This window comes from Saimiri boliviensis, chromosome 12 (genome assembly GCF_048565385.1).
Source record: "Saimiri boliviensis isolate mSaiBol1 chromosome 12, mSaiBol1.pri, whole genome shotgun sequence".
Taxonomy (NCBI): Eukaryota; Metazoa; Chordata; class Mammalia; order Primates; family Cebidae; genus Saimiri; species Saimiri boliviensis.
The window spans coordinates 52,935,373-52,954,090 of record NC_133460.1 but is presented as its reverse complement, the minus strand read 5'-3'; the positions used below and the strand labels follow the sequence as shown (position 1 = coordinate 52,954,090).

General features: G+C 52.5%; 1 protein-coding gene across 7 annotated transcripts; it reads right to left on the bottom strand.

Moving 5' to 3' along the window:
- Window positions 1-82: 82 nt before the first annotated feature.
- On the bottom strand, window positions 83-16,531 carry ZSWIM8 (zinc finger SWIM-type containing 8). 7 transcript variants are annotated; one of them, XM_010350491.3, is made up of 26 exons: window positions 16,014-16,531; window positions 13,316-13,469; window positions 12,975-13,069; window positions 12,626-12,798; window positions 12,342-12,449; window positions 12,129-12,210; window positions 11,875-11,995; window positions 10,986-11,187; window positions 10,663-10,838; window positions 9,309-10,302; window positions 8,449-8,580; window positions 8,121-8,300; window positions 7,836-8,019; window positions 7,529-7,627; window positions 6,187-6,311; window positions 4,829-5,069; window positions 4,572-4,730; window positions 4,252-4,480; window positions 3,787-4,076; window positions 3,403-3,626; window positions 2,383-2,874; window positions 1,678-1,861; window positions 1,398-1,574; window positions 1,120-1,239; window positions 685-863; window positions 83-560 (listed from the first exon to the last, which is right to left on the bottom strand). In XM_010350491.3, exons 1-26 carry the CDS (start codon window positions 16,219-16,221, stop codon window positions 357-359), a joined length of 5,532 nt encoding a protein of 1,843 aa, XP_010348793.1. In that variant the 5' UTR covers window positions 16,222-16,531; the 3' UTR covers window positions 83-356. The 7 variants fall into 7 exon arrangements, with proteins under 7 accessions (XP_010348793.1, XP_010348794.1, XP_003939845.1 ...); XM_010350492.3 differs by having other exon boundaries at window positions 1,702-1,861; XM_003939796.4 differs by having other exon boundaries at window positions 7,529-7,612.
- Window positions 16,532-18,718: the final 2,187 nt, after the last annotated feature.

The window sequence follows — 18,718 nt, the reverse complement described above, 5'->3', positions numbered from 1 at the left end:
GAAAAACCTAAAGCAAGTGTCAGACGTTTTCCGCCCAGTTCATCTGCACATGGAGGGAAAAAAGGGAAAGGCCTAAGTCGACTAGAGTAAAAAAGGAGTTTATATATTTATAAATGCCAAATAAATACCAGAGGCCACCCAACGCCCCCTCCCAGACAGGGTTGTCTCCCCCAGCCCTAGGCTTCTAGGGTCTGAGACATCTTGGCCCACAGCTACAGCCAAAGAGCAGCTGTCAGTCTGGGCTACCAGGGAACTAAGTGAGGATGATCTGTCCAGCCAAGATTCATTCCCCCTGTGTGAGGAGCCTCCACAGCCATAGGCCTGTGTCCCTGTATAGGACCCTAGGGGTAAAAGACTCATGGGGAGAAGGTGGCCATCTCGAGTGAGACCCGCTGCCACAGCTCCTTGGTCTGTTTGCTGCGCTTGAGGTTCTGCAGGATGTCGTTGAACTGCATCATGCCCATGGGCGTCAGGCAGAAGGCGCTGCGGGCGCTCCGGATCGCATTCACAAAGTCGTCGTAGTCCGCAGGGGTCAGGTGAATCAAGCGGTGGTGGATGTACTGGAGGAGGATGTGCGCACGATGAGCCTTAGTACAAAGCACAGAACCAGGTCCTGCCTCCCTTCCCTCTGGTCCTAGACCACCCAGGAAGTGCTCTACCCTGCTCTATACTCTGGATTGTCACCTGCATGTATGCCTGCTGACAGCGTTGCACCAGTTGGTGGAAGGCCGGGGCACGCAGGTGGTTGTGGGCATGAGCGGGACTCAGCCGCTGCAGCGTCTCCATGACGATCTCCTGCAGCACAAACGGGCTCAGCACCCCCTTGGCTGCCCCCACACAGAACTGGTGCACGTAGTTCACTCCTGGGGGGCAGGGGGAGGGGCATGAGACGGGGGTGGCCACCTCTGCCCTAGGGACCCGACTTACATATCTCAGCTCTGGCCTGGCAGAGAGCCTCCCTCCACCCCAGGAGCTGAGGTAACCCTCCACCCCCCGCGCACGCACACATACCCGACCAAGGCCTCAACTCTGATCAAGAGCTAGGAAGGAGGTCTGGGATAAGGAAGGTAGGGAGAGCAGGTGGGGGCGGGCAATGGTCCTAGGGAGGGGAGGTGTTACCCAGCTTTGCTGCCAGCCCCAGCAACCATTTGACATCATCAGTGTAGGGGGGGGAGCGGGAGAAGTTGTTGGGGTGATCGTTGTGTGCCCGGCGACCCAGCATCTCCAGTGCCAGCATTCCTGGGAGAAGGGTGGGCACATGGTAGGGTGTATTCTCTTCACCCTTTACCCCAACCTGGCACCTGACCGCACAGTAAACAAATTAAGAGCTAGAGGAGGGGTCCTCTAAAGAGCCACTGCCACAACTGCAGGTAAGAGCACAGAAAGGGACCTCTCACCGACACGGTAGGCAGCATGCAGGTGGTGCAGGCTGTGGGGATTGACTGGCTGACTGTGCGTCTCCTCCTCGGGCGGTGGAAAACCTCCGCTCACCAGAGGGCTGGGCTGTGTGGTCAGGGCAGGCAGCGAGGCACCCTGGATGGCCGGAAACGTGGATGCTGGATGGACACTGCTCACTAAGAGTGGGACGAGAGCCATGTGAGGAACTCGGAGCCCAAAGAGAGGCAGAGAAGAGTCCCTCCCTCCCTCCCCTGCCCAGTGTGCCTCCCCTCCATTCACCTGTTCCCTGGCCCCACAACTCACAGGCCACACTGGTGGGCAGTGGAAGCCCTGGCTCTGTGTGGTAGGGATGTACTGTGATGGGTGCCATGGAAGGGACGGGGAAAGACACAGCAGTAGCAGCAAGTGAGGGAGGAGTCACTGAATAAGGGTACTGAGCCCCCAGGAATGCAGGATGCACACCCTAGGGGCAGGGAGAACAGAGGGAAGATGCCAAGTTCGATTAGGATGTAGCTCTCCTGCTTCACCCTCATAAGCTGCTATCCTGACATTTATTTTTATTTATTCATTTATTTTGAGATGAGGTCTCACTCTGTCACCCAGGCTGGAGTACAGCGGCACGACAGGCTCACTGCAACCTCCACCTTCCAGTTCTGTCTCAGCCTCCCAAGTAGCTGGATTACAGGCGTGCACCCAGCTAATTTTTGGTAGAGACCAGGTTTCACCACATTAGCCAGGCTGGTCTCAAACTCCTGAACTCAAGTGATCCACTCACCTCAGCCTCCCAAAGTGCTGGGATTATAGGCATGAGCCACCGTGCCCAGCTGTCATTTCTTTAGTTGGGCTGGGTCCCCCAGGCTCCAACCACCTCACCAGGACTTTTGGACAGCCCAATTATACTCCCAGAGTACCCCACTCCAACCCCCTATGAATTCCCAGTATTATTCCCACATATCTCACCCCAGAGCAGAACACTGGTCTCACCTGTGGGTATGCAGAGCTGGGCACAGGGAATACGGCAGGCCGGGGCATGTGAGGCATGGGGTGGGCGGGATGAGCTGGGTGAGTGAGGTACTGAGGGCTACAGGGCAGGTGGGGCTGTAGAGCGGTGTAGGGGTGCAGGCCAGGGGAGTGGCCATGCCCCAGTCCTGGACCCGGGTATAAACTGGACCCAACCGAGATGACGGGCACCACTGTGGCTGCTGCTGTCACTGCTGCTGCCGCCGCCACTGTAACTGGTTCAGTCCCTGGGCCCCCTCTACCCTCAGTCAGACCCCGCCCAGCCTCCCCAGCTGCCCTGATCCCACTGGCACTACAGCCGGTAGCCCCTTCACGGGCTGTGGATGAGCCACCTGCAGTTTGCTCATATAGCCAGAACCACTGGTGAGCAACCTCAAACAACACTTCAGGGTACACGCCCCCACCCTTAGCTGCCTCTTCCACTGCCATGCAGGCCTTCTCCAACATCAGGTTGTCCTAGAAGAGAGGGGCACAGGGTGTTAAGGGGGAAAGGCCCTTAAGATATGGATGGTATCAGATGACATTCCAGTGTCTCCCTCAGACCTGTCTCTCCCAGGGAGGCATCAGATGTCAGTGTCCGTATCAGAGCAATGAATGCTTCACAGACATTGAACAAATTCTGACCAAAATGAGTCAAGACCCAGGTTCCAGTTCCAAACTAATTTTTAACAGGCCCCTCCCATTCAAGTCCTATATGTATGAGGCCTTCCCTAAGTTTTCTATCCTGAGTAATAGTTTGGTCCCTAAACTATAGGCTTCCATTTTCTTATCTGTAAAACAGAGATAAATCTAACCTTTGAGTTGTGAGCTAAAGAAAGATTGGTGTCAAAGCACATTAACCTGTAAAATGTTGCCATGAGAGGACAAATGATCATCTGTAAACTCCAGGAAATGGGAATCAAGAGCTGGGCCCTTAGCTTTCCCATGCCCAACCTCCCTGCCCAGATGCCCCAGAAGAGGTTCCCAGATTGCCCATAGAAATACCTGCTCCTTGCACTGCACCAGGGCCCGCTGGATCTCATTAGGGTTCAATGCGTGGGCATGGGGCAGGCAGCTCAGGGCCAGCTCTGCTGCTGCCCTCACCATATTGGAGTCTCTTGCCCGTGATGCCCTGTCAGCCAAGGATGCAACCTCAGGGGGTGTCAGGTGCCCATCCCAGCATTCTACCAGTATAGTCAGGGCTGCGCTGCCTATCTCCATGGCCTGGCCTTAGGGAAAAGGAGAGAAGGGCAGACTGGGGTTAGCATGGGCACCACTGGGGTGTGAGAATGATGCCTCTTTCATCAGATCGGTAATCCCACGAAGATAAGGCTCTTATCCCCACCAATTAATCCCCCTCCCATACCCAAGTCAGGTCACATGGTTTACCTGTAATCCAGGAAACGTGGGAAGAATAAGTACGTGAGAGCCAGTTGGGAGAAACAAAGTTGTGCAGGCCAAGGGCATAAAGCCCAATCTCGAAGGCGCAAAGGTGCAGGTTGCGGTGAGGACCCTGGTGGCCCCCTGAGGAAGATGGATGTGTGAAAATGGAAGTGCTGCTGTTGCCCCCTGCCTTGATCAGCACTGTCTTCGCCAGCTCGAAGTAGAAGTGTGCAGCTGCCTCTGATGGCTGATTGGGTACATGGGGGGCATGACTCTCGGGGCGGCGGCCCTTGTACCTGAAGGGGCAATGGGGTAGGGACGGGGGTTGGGGTTTCTTTGAAATGGGTGTTCAGGTAGATTGGGAAGGACCAGGGAAAGTGAGGATGCTGGGGAACAATGGTTGGATTGCACTAGGGATGTGGCTCTGAGGGTAGGCCACATCAGGGAAGATGGGGAGTTCTTCCCACTGACCTGCCAACTTCAACAGTCTTTGCCCGGGCTCCTCCACTGGCACTGGCCCGACGACTTCCACTGGAGGATGAGGAGCCCAGGGAGTCCGAAGAAGAGCTGCTAATGCTGTCACTGTCCTGTCCTCGACCCCAGGAGGTGGGGGCCCAGCCCCCTCGAAGTGGTCTCCGGCTTAAGGTGGGGGAGCTATCCGATGTTGTTTCAGGGGCACTGCTGTCAATGCTGGCCATGCCTAGCCCCCACCCCCGCAAGACAAATCAGTCTCAGAAGTCAGCGGTCCCAGGATTATCCTTCCCTCTATGCTAACCCACAGGCTGTCCTACCTGTGTGCTTCTTCTTAGGCCGTCCTGGGGAGCCCCATCCCCGTCCATTATAGCCTCCACGACTGCCAAGTGCCAAGCGGCTTGGAACCTTCCCCTCTGGCCTTGGGGTCAAAGCTGCCTCAGATGGAAGACCCTCACAGGGGGAATGTGGGGAACTCTCTAGGTGAGGAAAACAGGACGCTGGGATGAGCCCAGGAAAGGGGACCCCAACATAGCTCCATACCATTCATCCCCCCTGCCCAGTGCCCCCACCTCACCAGGCACATTCTTCTCTGTGAAGCCCTCAGTGGGGCCTGGCCCAGCCCCTGCCACACTCCCTGGCTGAGCAGGCCCTGCAGAGCCTGAGGTCAGTGGTTGCAGGGCCCCTGGGGCAGATGGGCCCCCGTGCTTTGAAGGAGACCTCTGGCTGGCTGTGGCTGGGCGGCTAGATGAGTAGAAAGAACTCAGCGTCTGTGGCTTATGAGTCTGGCTCTCTCGGTCCAAGAGTTTGTCTAAGATCTGGAAGACAGAAGCAGTGACCTCCAGAGAAGCAGTGACAGGATACCCTTTATCTCTTGACTTCTATTACCTTCCTTTCTCCTTGAAACAGCCAATTGCTACATCCTCGGGGAGCCTTCCCCAGTTACAACTACAGGACAACCTTCTGGCTTACATGTCTTTTGTTTGTAACTTATTCAACCCCAACATATCTCAGTATCCTCCATAACACCACAAGGCGGAATATACTGATAGTCAATAAATATTGAAATAAGCAAATAAACGACTTTATGCCCTCTGCTTCTCTTCTTCCACCCCATGCCCAAACACTCCTATAAGAACCATTGGTCTTCTCTTATTCTTTATGAGATGTCCCCAAGATTTCCTACTTACCTCCTATGGCCAGAACAGCACTTTTCTTTTTTTCTTCTTCTTCTTTTTTTTTTTTAAAGAGACAGGGTCTCGCTCTGTTGCCCAGGCTGGAGTGCAGTGGTATGATTATAGCTCACTGTAGCCTCAAACTCCTGGGCTCAAGCAATCCTCCCACCTCAGCCTCCCAAGTAGCTGGGACTACAGGGGAGTGCCACCATGCCCGGCTAATTTTCTAATTTTTTGTAGAGACAGGGTCTCACTATGTTGGCCAGGTTGGTCTCAAAAGATCCTCCCGCCTCTGCTTCCCAAAGTGCTGAGATTACAGGCATGAGCCACTGCACCCAGCCCAAAATAGCACTTTTCTCATTGTACTGGAAACTCTCTGAGAAAGGTAGTAAAATATGCTCTCTTTCTCTGCCTGTCAAAGGCCCAGTACCTCAATCCCTTACTTTTTTTTTTTTTTTTTTGAGACGGGGTCTTGCTTAGTCACCCAGGCTGGAGCGCAGTGGCACGAACCCGGCTCATTGCAACCTCCGCCTATTGAGTTTAAGCAATCCTCGCACCTCAGCCTCCCAAATAGCTGCGACTACAGGCACATGCCACCACGCCCAGCTGCTAATTTTTGGTATCTTTTGCTGGAGACAGGGTTTCGCCATGTTGCCCAGGCTTGTCTCTAATTCCTGGGCTCAGGTGATCCACCCACTTTGGCCTCCCAAAGTGCTGGGATTACAGGTGTGAGCCACCATGCCTGGCCCCAGTCTCTTACCTTCTTAAGCTTGGCCTGGTCGTCCTTGTAAGTGATCATTAGTGCTAATGCCAGGTCACCCTTCTCCCGACGTGTGCCTTCACATAGGAGGGGATGTTCTGCCTCACTCACTGTCGTTTTCATGCCTGTGAGAAAGAAGGCCTTATGAGGATTAAGAGTAGTCATAATTCCCAAGACAGCAAAGGCAAGAGGGCCAGGGTTCCCTAGCCATCAGCATATGAGGTAAGGGGTTCCCTTAGTCCAACCCACATCACCTACAGAAGTCCTAGTTGACTATTACATCCAGCCTAAGCTCTGATGTACTTTTCAAAACCTTCATAACCGGGTCCAATCTGATTACCCAACAGGTACTTACCACTTTAGGGAAGATGGGCTCCTCACTCCCATGAAAATTTGATTGCATTGTGTGTTTACTCATGGTGTTCCTTGGTCTAGGACCTACTGACCTTTTAACCCACTGTTCATATTCTACCACTTCCCTCTGTCCTTTCCCTAGATTTTTGTTTGGCTGCCCTGACAATACACAACACCCATAGCATACAATTTTTTTTTTTTTTTTTTTTGAGACGGAGTTTCACCCTTGTTACCCAGGCTGGAGTGCAATGGCGCGATCTTGGCTCACCGCAACCTCCGCCTCCTGGGCTCAGGCAATTCCCCTGCCTCAGCCTCCTGAGTAGCTGGGATTACAGGCACGCGCCACCACGCCCAGCTAGTTTTTTTGTATTTTTAGTAGAGACGGGGTTTCACCATGTTGACCAGGATGGTCTCGATCTCTCGACCTCGTGATCCACCCGCCGCGGCCTCCCAAAGTGCTGGTATTACAGGCTTGAGCCACCGCGCCCGGCGTTTTTTGTTTTGTTTTTGTTTTTTTTTTTTTTTTTTAAGACAAGGTTTCACTCTTGCCTGGGCTGTAGGGCAACAGTGCAATCATGGTTCATTGTAGCCTCCATCTCCAAGCTGAAGCAATCCTCCCACTTCAGCCTCCGGAGTAGCTGGCAGCACAGGCGTGTGCCTCCACACCTGGGTACTTATTTTATTTTGTTTTTAGTAGAGATGAGGTCTTGCTATGTTGCCCAGGCTGGTCTTGAACTCCTGAGCTCAAATGATCCTCCTGCTTCAGCCTCCCAAAGTGCTGGGATTACAAGCATGAGCCACCATGCCCAGCCATATAGCACACATTTTTGCCCTGAATTCCTGTCTTAGAGGCACTACTTAGCTCACACATGTCATTTTGACTTTCCCATTACCATATAGCCCTTCAGAACAAGGGACAGGTTTCATGTCCTTCAAGACCTGAACCAGGCTTAGCTCATGGATGTGCTCAAGACATTAACAGACTCACCCAAGGCAGCAACTGCTGCTTCAAATCCCAGCTCCTCATCCCCAGGTGTCTCGCTGTTCCAGTTGCGACTTGGGGGCCGGGAACCTGTGGGAGAAACCACTGTATAAAAGTTGGGGTAAGTCAGGCAGACAGAAGTATCACACATGGGAAAAATGCAAGGGAACCCAAGACTCTCATCATCACAGACCTACCCATGAAGCTGCCTGATGGGTCCTGAAGGGATTCAGAACCTTGGGGCTCTTGGTTTTTCTTAAAGGAAGGTACCCCTACCCCAGTTCCCCACTTACTACAGGGTCAGGCACCATACCTGGAGCACAGAGAACATCAAAGATGAAACTGGCCAACATGAGAGGCAACACAGGCCGATAGTCACAGAGTGTCCCCTCCCGAAGCTCTTCTGCCCGGCACCGCATGGTACTCATCTCGCTCGGACCCAGAGGGATCTTCTTGAGCAAGGCAGCCACCTCAGACTCCTGGTATGCCAGCTTCACCTGAGGGCACAGGAAGGAGCTCAGACCTCCAGTGCCTCAATGGAGATCAAGGTGCAAGCCTCTAAAGAGACTGAGTATAACGCTGAGATGGAGCCTCTGACCTCCAAGGCCTTGGTAGAAGCTGGAGGCCTCTGTAGCTCCAAGGCAAACATGCCAACTCGGAAGGCCAGGTTGTGGTGCTCTGGACGCTCACTTAACACTGTCAACAGGAAGGCCGCCTTGCTCAGGGTGTTGGTAGCCACCCAGGTCTGACGGCTTGTGGACACCTTGTTCTTCTTGCCCTAGAGAGGGAAGAAGCACAGGAGACCGGCAGATGATTCTGACTTACCCTGGTGGAGGTAGAAGGAGGCTCTTACTTGGGGTGGGGCATGGGAGCAGGTTGGGGGTAAGCAGGGGAGGGGAAGATAAGAGGAAGGAGGTCTCTCTCACCTTGGCAGGGGGCGGCTCTACCTTGAGGTCGGGTGGGTTGGCTAGTAGATCCTGGGCAAGCTCCACAGTGAGGCGGGAGGCCTCACTGCTATAGCCATGTGCATGCAGGGCTTCAGCACAGGCAAACAGTACCTGGAGGGAGGACATGGGACCAGACAGGTTGAAGTCTCAACTTCCAGGGGCAGGATATCACACTCAGTCATGCAGCCAACATTCCTTGAGCACTTGCTATATCCCAGGCCCTGTGCTGCTCCACAAGAGCTCTGTTCGGTTAGAAACACAGACACATAAACACACATGCCACCATGATGCCAGCTATTATGGGGAAAGGTCAAGGGGAAGCAGGTGGGATATCTTGAGGCACAGGGACAGTATCAGAGACTCCCTAGAGGAAGTGATCTTTAAGATCCCTGAGACCCGAAGAAGGAACAGGGGCTAACAGGGAAGAGCATTCCAGGCAAAAAGGCCAAACTGTCCAAAATCCTGTAGGCAAGAGAGAGCATGGCAGATACAGGAGTGGTTCAGCTGACTGGAGTGCGAGGGACAGAGCAGCCAAGTGAGGCTGGCAAAGCAGGCAAAGACCAGATCAAGTGTAGCCTCATAGGTCATACCAAGGACTTTCATTTTATCCTAAGGGCAATAAGAACCCACTGAAGGGTTTTAAGCAGCACAGTGACACCATCACCTTTCAGGAAAATTATGTGGAAAGAGAGTGTACTGAAAATAGGGAGACCAATTGGGTACCTGCAACAGGATTCTCACAGTCCTGCTAATGGTCCCGACACTCCCAACTAGAGCTAGATGGCCCTTCCCAGCTGTGGCTAAGAAGCACCCAGCCTTCCCTCCTTCCATCCCCTCACCTCCATGCGGCTCTCCTGTTCCAGTGGCTTCAGCCCAGCAAACAGGTCATGCTCCTCCCCAGCCGCACCCTCAGCTTTCTCTTCCTCGCCCCCAGCTCCATCCTGGGCATTCAGATAGTATGCCTGGTAGTCATCATCCTCCTCTCCAACTGCAGGGACTGCCTCTTTGGTTTGGGGGAGCCCACTGCCACTCTCATCTGTAGAAGGGAGGTCGTCCCGGGTACAGACTTCCCCAGGCAGTAAGCCAGGGGGGCCGGCAGAGGCTGTGGGAGGCTCAGGCCCTTCTGAGAAGTACACACCACCATCTTCTTCATAAGTATCTGGGGGCTCAGGAAGGAAAGTAGAAGGGCCTCGGGAGCCACCGTGGGGAGGACAGGGCGGAGGACTCTCAGGGAATCCCCCGAAGGTACTGGCCTCTGCACCCAGGGCCAGGCTGCTGTCATCCAGGCTCATCTCAGCCAGGTCTGGCTCCAGGGAGCTGTCTTCACTGCTCAGCCTTCGCTTGCTCCCACCACCTGCTGAGCCCTTGCTCCCACTGCCAGCCCCACCCAGTGCTTTGGCTTTGCCCCCACCTGGACCCATCTTATGCAGAGCTTTATCTCCCCCTTCAGCTGAGAGGCGGCGGGGACCCCGCTGTGATGAGGGGACCCCATCACCCAAGCCCTTGCGCTTGGTCCCAGGCTCCTTGGGCCGCACAGCTGGCTCAGCAGGAAGGGGTCGGGGCCGGTCCCGGGATTCCTCTAGGCCCCCAGAGCGGGAGACACCTGGCCGAGAGGGCAGGGCCCGGGCCCAGCACAGTGCCAGCTTCCTGTCAGTGCCACTGTAGGTGACACCAGGAAGTGGGTAGGCCTCTTCCCAGTTGAAGTAGCAGGCCTCCACCGCTGGCCGGAAGCCAGGGAAGAGCCGCTCCAGCGTCTTCTTGTGTTGGCCCCGTTTGACATTCTCAATCACCTTCAGCTGCCACTGCCGCAGCTGCGAACATAGTTCCCGGCGCCTGTGGGAACAAAGGGCAGGAGGCTGCTGGGGGGGCTAATGGGAAAGGATGGGCATGGGGTAGGTGTACACCCCAAAGAGGTGTACAGAGAAAGGACACAGGAAATTACTTCTTAAGCCAGCCCCATAGGTATCACTTAAACATCCACCGGGGAATTTTGAAAAGTGGGTGTTTTTTGGGGAGGGAAGGATGAAAGCCTCTCAGAAAAACTCATAAATCACTGGTAACATTAGTACTCAGCACCTCCCGTTTCCCAAGGACTAAAATCATAGTACGTCCCTGCAAACAAGGAGATGAAGGTTCAGTCTGTCCTGAACTGGCCCAGGCTCAGTTCTGCGGTGAGGTTCAGGGGAGACTCACCGCTGAGGGCTGAGTGCCGGGTCCAGCACAGCCAGCCTCCACAGTGTGACCATCTCGTCACACATGCTGGCACAGGCATGGGCTGCCACCTCTGACTGCCCGTTGCTACGACCCGTGTGCCCACTGGCACTGCTGTGTGAGGCTGAGGTGCGCACGCTATACCACCAACCTGTTATCTGGAGACAAAGAAGGCTGTGAGCTGCACCTGAGAGCTCAGAGAAAAATAGAGTATCCCTCCCAGAGTCCCTTTCAGCAAGAGATGGATGAGGCGAGGGGAGGAAGAGAATAAGCCACCATGGGGCTCTCCAACGCTGGGCAATTACCTGCTCATAGGTGAGGCACTGGTCAGTGAGGATTTCCAACAAGGGGGCAGCATTGCTGTCCCTTCGCTTGAACATCTCCCGAACGATGCTCAGCAGGTTCCAGACACCCTCTGGTTCACGGCCCCTCAGAGGGCGCAGCAGACATGCCCATTCAGCAGCAGCCGGCGGCTCCGTGGAAGACAGATACATGGAGTTCACATCACTGTAAAAGCAGGGGAACAGAAAACCATGATGCTAAGATGGGGCTGAATGAAACCTAAAAGGGCTTCTAGCCCCAAAATACAGAAGACAGAGGGAAAAGGACATCTGTTACAAAAATTCTACTTTTTTTTTTTTGAGACAGAGTCTCGCTCTGTCGCCCAGGCTGGAGTGCAATGGCAAAAGCTCAGCTCACTGCAAACTCTGCCTTCCAGGTTCAAGCAATTCTCCTGCCTCAGCCTCCCGAGTAGCTGGGATTACAGACACGTGCTACCACGCCTGGCTAATTTTTTGTATTTTTAGTAGAGACAGGGTTTCACCATGTTGGCCAGGCTAGTCTCAAACTCCTGACCTCAGGTGACCCACCTGCCACAGCCTCCCAAAGTGCCGGGATTACAGGTGTGAGCCACTGAGCTCAGCTATAAAAATTCTTAATTTTTCTCTGCCTCCATTTCCTGATGTATCAAAGGAAGAAAACTCTTGCTCTACCTAGGTAAGAGCAGACAACTCTGTGATTGTTCAAGGTCAGCATCATCCACTGATTCATTAGTGATAACTGTGTGCCAGGCACTGTGCCAGTTCAGGGAATAAAAGGTGGGGTTCACAAGCATGAAGAGAAGAAAGGATCTGTCATCAGCCTGAGGGACGCTCCCCCTCTACCACAGACAAAGGTATGCAAAAATCGATGTACCTGAAGACCACAGGGGAAGGACCACAGAACTTGTGCAGGGTCTTCTTGATGTTGTCAGTGAGTGTCGATTCATCCAGATACCAAGTACTCTGGTCCGATGCCGAGGGCCCTGCTGTGGGGTCTGAGGATGACAGGCAGTCAGTCACCTAGAGATAGGGGCCTGATTTGCCTGACAACAGCAAGCTTTGAGTAAGTGGCGCTCTGCACTACAAGCTTGCGTTCTTCCTACTGCCCATCTTTCTCACTGCACTCACCCGGAGCTCCACACACTGTATTGATGGCTGTTGACTGGGAAGACAGGAGTTCGTCCAGGAGACGCTGAGCTGTGGGGAGGATCTGAGGTAGAAAGAGACAAAGGCAGACAGAACACAGCATAGGTGAACCTATGGAGGCCTGGGCCTAACAGAAAGGCTGCTATGCAGCCTGGCCCAGAGCTAATTGCAGGAGGGTGTGCCGACCTCACCCACCTGCTGAGGGAGTTCACTAATGAGGTACTGCGCAAACTTCTGCAGCTGGTCCCTCTGTAGCCGGGACAGGGACTCTGAGACTGGGGCTCTCAGGCAGACTGCAGAAGCCTGAAGGGGACACAGAGAAAAATGGAACAATCTTGAGAACAGGAGAGCTGGAGCTGGAGCTAGGGACAGAAAGGCAGAGTAGGGGAGGTGAGGGGCTCACATTGTAGCCAGGCATGCAGCAGAGAAGGGGGGGATGGAGCGTAGGATAGGGCCGGGATAAATTGGGAGGGCCTCACGTTGTGGATGCGGAAGAGACAGAGTGCCACGACGTGGGTACACCATTTGGCCCCAGCCCCACAGGTACAGCTGCAGGAAGTGACCCGGCAGCGGTCAAACATCACAGCCACATTGTAGGCCCCTTTGGGAGGGACCATCTGAGGTGGCACCACTGTAGCACTCAGGTGGAACCCTGGGGAGAAATGGGGGCTTGGTCAGGGAGAGCTGTTGAGACCCGGGTCTCTGCTCTTGACTCTGGCCCTGCAGTTATTCAGACAACATGCTCCAGCTTCTTGCAGTGTGTCCTTAATTCATAACCCAGGGGATGAGAGGAGCAGGGTGTGCCACATGGCATGATGGGCCACTCACCTATCTGCAATGGGTCCTTCACAGCCCTCATGCGGAAGAGCTGATCCCCTCGCTGAAACTCATCTGCACTCCCATTGGCCAGGCACGAATACAGCCTGGGGGTGAATAAGAGGACATAGTCACAACTCAGCAAATAACCTTTGGCAGACCCTGTCAGAGACAATGCCCTATGCACTCTCCCCAGCCTCACTCCTTCTCAGAGGGAAAATCCCAAGCAATCCCTCCCTTGTCTTCCTCTCACCACTGCCCCAAATACAATGTCTCCTTTGTTCTATGGGAAACCCAGCAGACAGTGTGGAGTATCAGGACCCCACTCCCCACCATCAGTTCTTTAGCCTCACCGAATGTCCTCTTCATTCTCAGGAAAGCTCCAAAAAGCAATTCGGAGCTGTAGCTGCTCAGGCACCGGTGGGTAAACTTTCTCCACCACTTCAAATGGGATGTGAAATGCCACCTGCTTTGCTGACAGCTCCACCAATGGGATCACCAGTCCATCTTTGCAAACAATGGTTGGGATCAGGGGAAAGAGAATAGGAAATGAAAAGGGCCATGGTTTCTTGGCACTCATGCCAGTGCCACATCCTGGGCCTCACCTTTACTATGCAAGAAAGAGGAGACCTGGATGAAGGTCCTAGGGACCCCCATCAGGATACACTAACCTCCATATGGGAAAGCGGAGCTGGACAATCCCCAGCCCATAGCTGGCTACACCTAAGGTCTAGAACAGAAGCTACGAGAGATATCCTAAGAAACTCCTGGCCAGACAGGTGCGTTCCAAGACCCTAGCAAGTAACCCTGTCCACATGGCTCAGCACTGAATTTTCCATATTCCACGAGCATTTTAAATTCAGATTACATGACTAATGTCTCTCCTCTGGCATTCTTGCTTCTGACTTTTTTTTTTTTTTTTTTTTTAATCCCTTTTACTCTGGATGACTCTAGGTCCCTAGCTAAGGAGGAAAGATAGGCCAGAGTCCAGAAGGAACCTCAAGAAGCATGAGAAGCCAGACCCCTTTTGGCACACCTAAATAACGACTTTCCACACTGAAAACCATCATGGGGAGAGAGTTATCCCAGGGGACCTAGCTGCTGCTGCAACTGGAATCACTGGACTAAGATGGAGTTACCACTCAAGGTTTTCCACAGTGTTTTACTCAAAAAGCAGTGATAACATGACAAACTGTACATCTCACAAAATTGCCAGTCACAATAATAGATCATAAAATAATAGAATGAAAAAGAATCTTTTTTTTTTTTTTTTTTTTTGAGACAGTTTCGCTCTTGTTACCCAGGCTGGAGAGCAATGGCGCCATCTCGGCTCACCGCAACCTCCGCCTCCTGGGTTCAGGCAATTCTCCTGCCTCAGCCTCCTGAGTAGCTGGGATTACAGGCACGCACAACCATGCCCAGCTAATTTTTTTTTTGTATTTTTAGTAGAGAGGGGTTTCAACATGTTGACCAGGATGGTCTCGATCTCTTGACCTCATGATCCACCCGTCTTGGCCTCCCAAAGTGCTGGGATTACAGGCATGAGCCACCATGCCCAGAGAAAAATAATCTTTTTAATAAAGTTAACCCCTTTATTTTTAGATTTTTATTTTTTTATTTTGAGATGAAGTCTCACTCTGTCACCCAGGCTGGAGTACACTGGTGCCATCTTGGCTCACCACAATCTCCGCCACCCGGGTTCAAGCTTTCCTCCCACCTCAGCTTCCCGAGTAGCTGAGATTACAAGCATGTGCCACCACACCCAGCGATTTTTTTTTTTTTTTTGTATTTTTAGTAGAGACACGGTTTCACCTTGTTGGCCAAGCTGGTCTCGAACTCCTGACCACAAGTGATCCACCTGTCTCAGCCTCCCAAAGTACTGGGATTACAGGTGCAAGCCACCGTGCCCAGCCCTTTATTTTATGAATGACTAAAGTTGGGGGTTTGGGGAAACATGGCATGTTTTCCCAGATTTTAACCTGACCAGGAAGATAACACCAATATATTAAAAATCAGTTACTTCCCTCAAAGTGAGGGAGCACTAAGCCCCAAGACTACCTACATATTCAAATATGAAAGAAGCCGAAAGGCCACAGAAGACCCACGGTAAAACTGCCTATGATCTGTGCGCGCGCGCGCGTGTGTGTGTGTGTGTGTACACAGAACATACGTCCTCTTCAACTGAAGCTGAAGCTGCCACCCCTCCACCACTTGTAAAAAGTGATACAAGTAAATTTCTCTCTGTCCCAAAGGAGTACCAGAAATCTCCGCAAGCCAGTTTGGAAAACGGGAAAGGCCTGAGTAGAATCACACAAATTAAACTCCTCAACTGCTGAAAAAAGCCAGCTTCCACTGAGGACCAGGACAAAAACTGTGCCATGAGGAAGGCACAGGCAAGTCCCAGCCTTGGCTTCTGACAGACGTTTTCGACATAGCCAGAAGCAAAGCCTAAACCTATGAACTACGGAATCTCTGGCAGGCAGGCCAGCTCACCTCTACTTTCCACTGGGTGGGATCCCATCTTAATGCTTCTGGGATCAGAGATGATCACCCCAAAGCAAGAAGCTCCCAATGCATTTTGCAATGAGGTGGCGCGCCACAAGTGGCCACTTATTCACCATCGGCCCCCTACCCACATTCTCTTCTATTTTCCGGTATTTTGCCTCAGACTGAACTCAGTTAAGTATTTCCAAGTCAAAGATGGAATTCTACCTTATCCCATCTCTAAGGCAAAGGAGTGACGGAAGATTTACTTTCTGTCCAACACAGGATCTCCCTGCCACAGCGTGCGCGCGCTCGCACGCGCGCGCAAACACAGACACACGTGTGGAGAAGCCAGCCCACCCCAGGAAGGCCGGAAAAGCGAGTCCTGAAGTCTGTTCTAAGCTTGGGACAGCTTCCAGTCGGGGACAGCTCCCGACTGGGGACAGCTCCCCGCTCCTCCCCTGGTTGAAGACAGCTCTCGGTCGGGGACAGCTCCTGGTCCCGGACAGCTCCCGAGCGAGGCCCAAGCAGGGCCTGCTGCTCCTCTTCCCCCCAGCTCACTCTCACCTCTCATTCTGGTACCGCCACTGCCACCTCCGCCACCGCCGCCAGTGGGGGAATTGGGCCCCGCTGACTGTTTGCGCCATCCCCGCCAGTTCTGGCAGAGGCTCTCGGCCTCGGAGATGAAGGAACAGAGCGAATCCTCCTCAAAACGGTCCGAATCCTCGAATGAGAAGCGCTCTCCGTCCTCCCACTCCGCGAACATCAGCTCCATGGGGCCTGCACCCCCCGGGGCCGGGTCCCCCCCCGCGGATCCGGGGCCTGGGCCGCCGGCCGGGGGTTGAGGGGAGGCCCGGGGCCTGAGGGGCGAGCCGGGGCTGGGGGTGGCCGGGGCGCTCAGGGCGGCCGTGCCGGGCGAGAATCTCAGGCCTGGAAAAGAGACGGGAACGAGCCTCGCCCAAAAGCGAGGTGCAAGCGGTGATCTTGGCCAGTCTCCGAGACTTACGGCCGGGACGAAGCACTCGGTGGCTGGGGCCTCTAGGCGGCTGCGGAGCCGCCTCCCCCATCAGCTGATCTGGACTTCCGGCCGCGCGGGCCTCCACCACTTCCGCCCTCGCGCGCGCTCGGGATCCGGATCGGGTACGGGCGGATGTAGGGGACATGTTTATTTAATTGCTGCATTTGTCTGCTTTTTTTTCCTCAGACCCACCCTCAGATACCATAAGGGCAAGCCAACTCCCAATGCTATAGGAAACAACTATAGATCGCAGAAATAACTCGGAGTCCATAATGTCCCTAAGGAATGAACAGCCGCCATGCATGTTGGGAATTGTAGGCTGTCAGGACTGCACAGGAACTACTGGATGGAGTTATTGTCTTAACTCTGGATTTGGCCCCAGGGCAGCACCACCTTCTGGGAATCGTAGTCCAGAAGTCTGCAATCCAGCCGACCTTGTTTATAGGGTCTAATTTATAGGGTCTAATTCCTCCAAAATTTAGGAGGAAGTGTAGTAACTATCATAATTTTGAAGCTAGTGATAAGTATAAATGCTTTTTGAGATATTTATAACCAACTGTAATGATATGAAAATACCGTGATTTCATACAGGTTTTGGTAATGTTACTGTGGTTTGTTTCCCATAGCCCTGACTGAAATGCTAAATTTCAGTTGTAGTTAAAAATATAAATTTTCCCCCAAGTTCACAGATGTCTTAACTCGAGTCTACTGGCCTAGGTTAAGAACTCCTAAGCCTAGTCCAAAGTGCCTAGGCACTGAACTTCTTCCTATAGCTTAAAGGCTCATCCTGTAGAACTGTAGAGTTGCTCCAGGACCTACTGATGGGTTATGAACAGCGTGGGAACAGACAGCTGTCAATGGGTCAGGGAGGCAAGACCCCTTCCTACCTTAATAATTATCCCATTGGTGCATTAAAAGCACCACTGATCGTTTGTCCCACATTTAACACTGTAAAGTTCATTTAAAAACTAACTCAATTATTCCTGAAAGGACAGAGTATACATAAAATGCCATGTAATTTTTCCTAATATCAGGGGAATCACATAAATGAATGTCTTCAGCAACCAGGCAGATAACTTGAGAGAAATAAACAGGTAATAAACAAAGAAGGCAATTGTTAATTCCGTCTCACCATTTTGGAAAGTCCATGGGTGAGGTCACTGGAGAATGCAAACAATTGATAATCAGCTCTACCTAATTGCCAGGTGGAAATAATAAGGCTGCAAGAGCTTGTAATTTTATTTAAAAAAAAAAAAAAAAAAAAGAGGCCGGCTGCAGTGGCTCACATTTGTAATCCCTTCACTTTAGGAGGCCAAGGTGGGTGGATCACCTGAGGCCAGGAGTTGGAGACCAGTCTGACCAACATGGTGAAACCCCATTTCTACTAAAAATACAAAAACCAGCGAGGTGTGGTGACAGGCGCCTGTAATCCCAGCTACTTGGGAGGCTGAGGCGGGGGAATTCCTTGAACCTGGGAGGCAGAGGTTGCAGTGAGCCAAGATCCTGCCACTGTACTCCAACGCTCCAGCCTGGGAAACAGAGTGAGACTCTGTCTCCAAAAAAGCAAAAACAAACAAACAAACAAAAGTGGCTGGGCGCAGTGGTGCATACCTGTAATTCCAGCACTTTGGGAGGCCAAGGTGGGCGGATCACTTGAGGTCAGGAGAGACCAGCCTGGCCAACGAAACCCCATCTCTACTAAAAATACAAAAGTTAGCCAGGCATGATGGTGGGTGCCTGTAATCCCAGCTACTCGGAGGCTGAAGCAGAAGAATCACTTAAACCTGTGAGGCAGAGTTTGCAGTGAGCTGAGATCTTGCCATTGCACTCCAGCTTTGGCAACAGCAAGACTCCGTCTTAAATAAATGAATAAAGCTAAAATGTGGAATTTTAATGACTTTTTTTTCCTATTTTTAAACATGACCAGCTAATTTAAAAACTTTTTTTAACTGCATGGGTCAAATAAAGCACATCTGCAGAACCTCTAGGTCACCAGTTCGTTAACTTGATTATTCAGAGAGCACCTTGCAGGGGCTCTGCACAAAACAGGCAATCACTAAGTATTTACAGATGATAGCAAACTTCAATTTTCTTATTGTATCCAAAGGCAAGGGCACTAAATGGTGTGTAAAAGACCTCAAATGCAGGGAAAGATAAGACAAAGGTAGGGCAAATCAGGAAGGAAAGAACTTCCTGGGTCGAAAGGAGGAAACGGTTCAAGCATGGAGGGAGTACCTAATTCAAGACAAAAGGC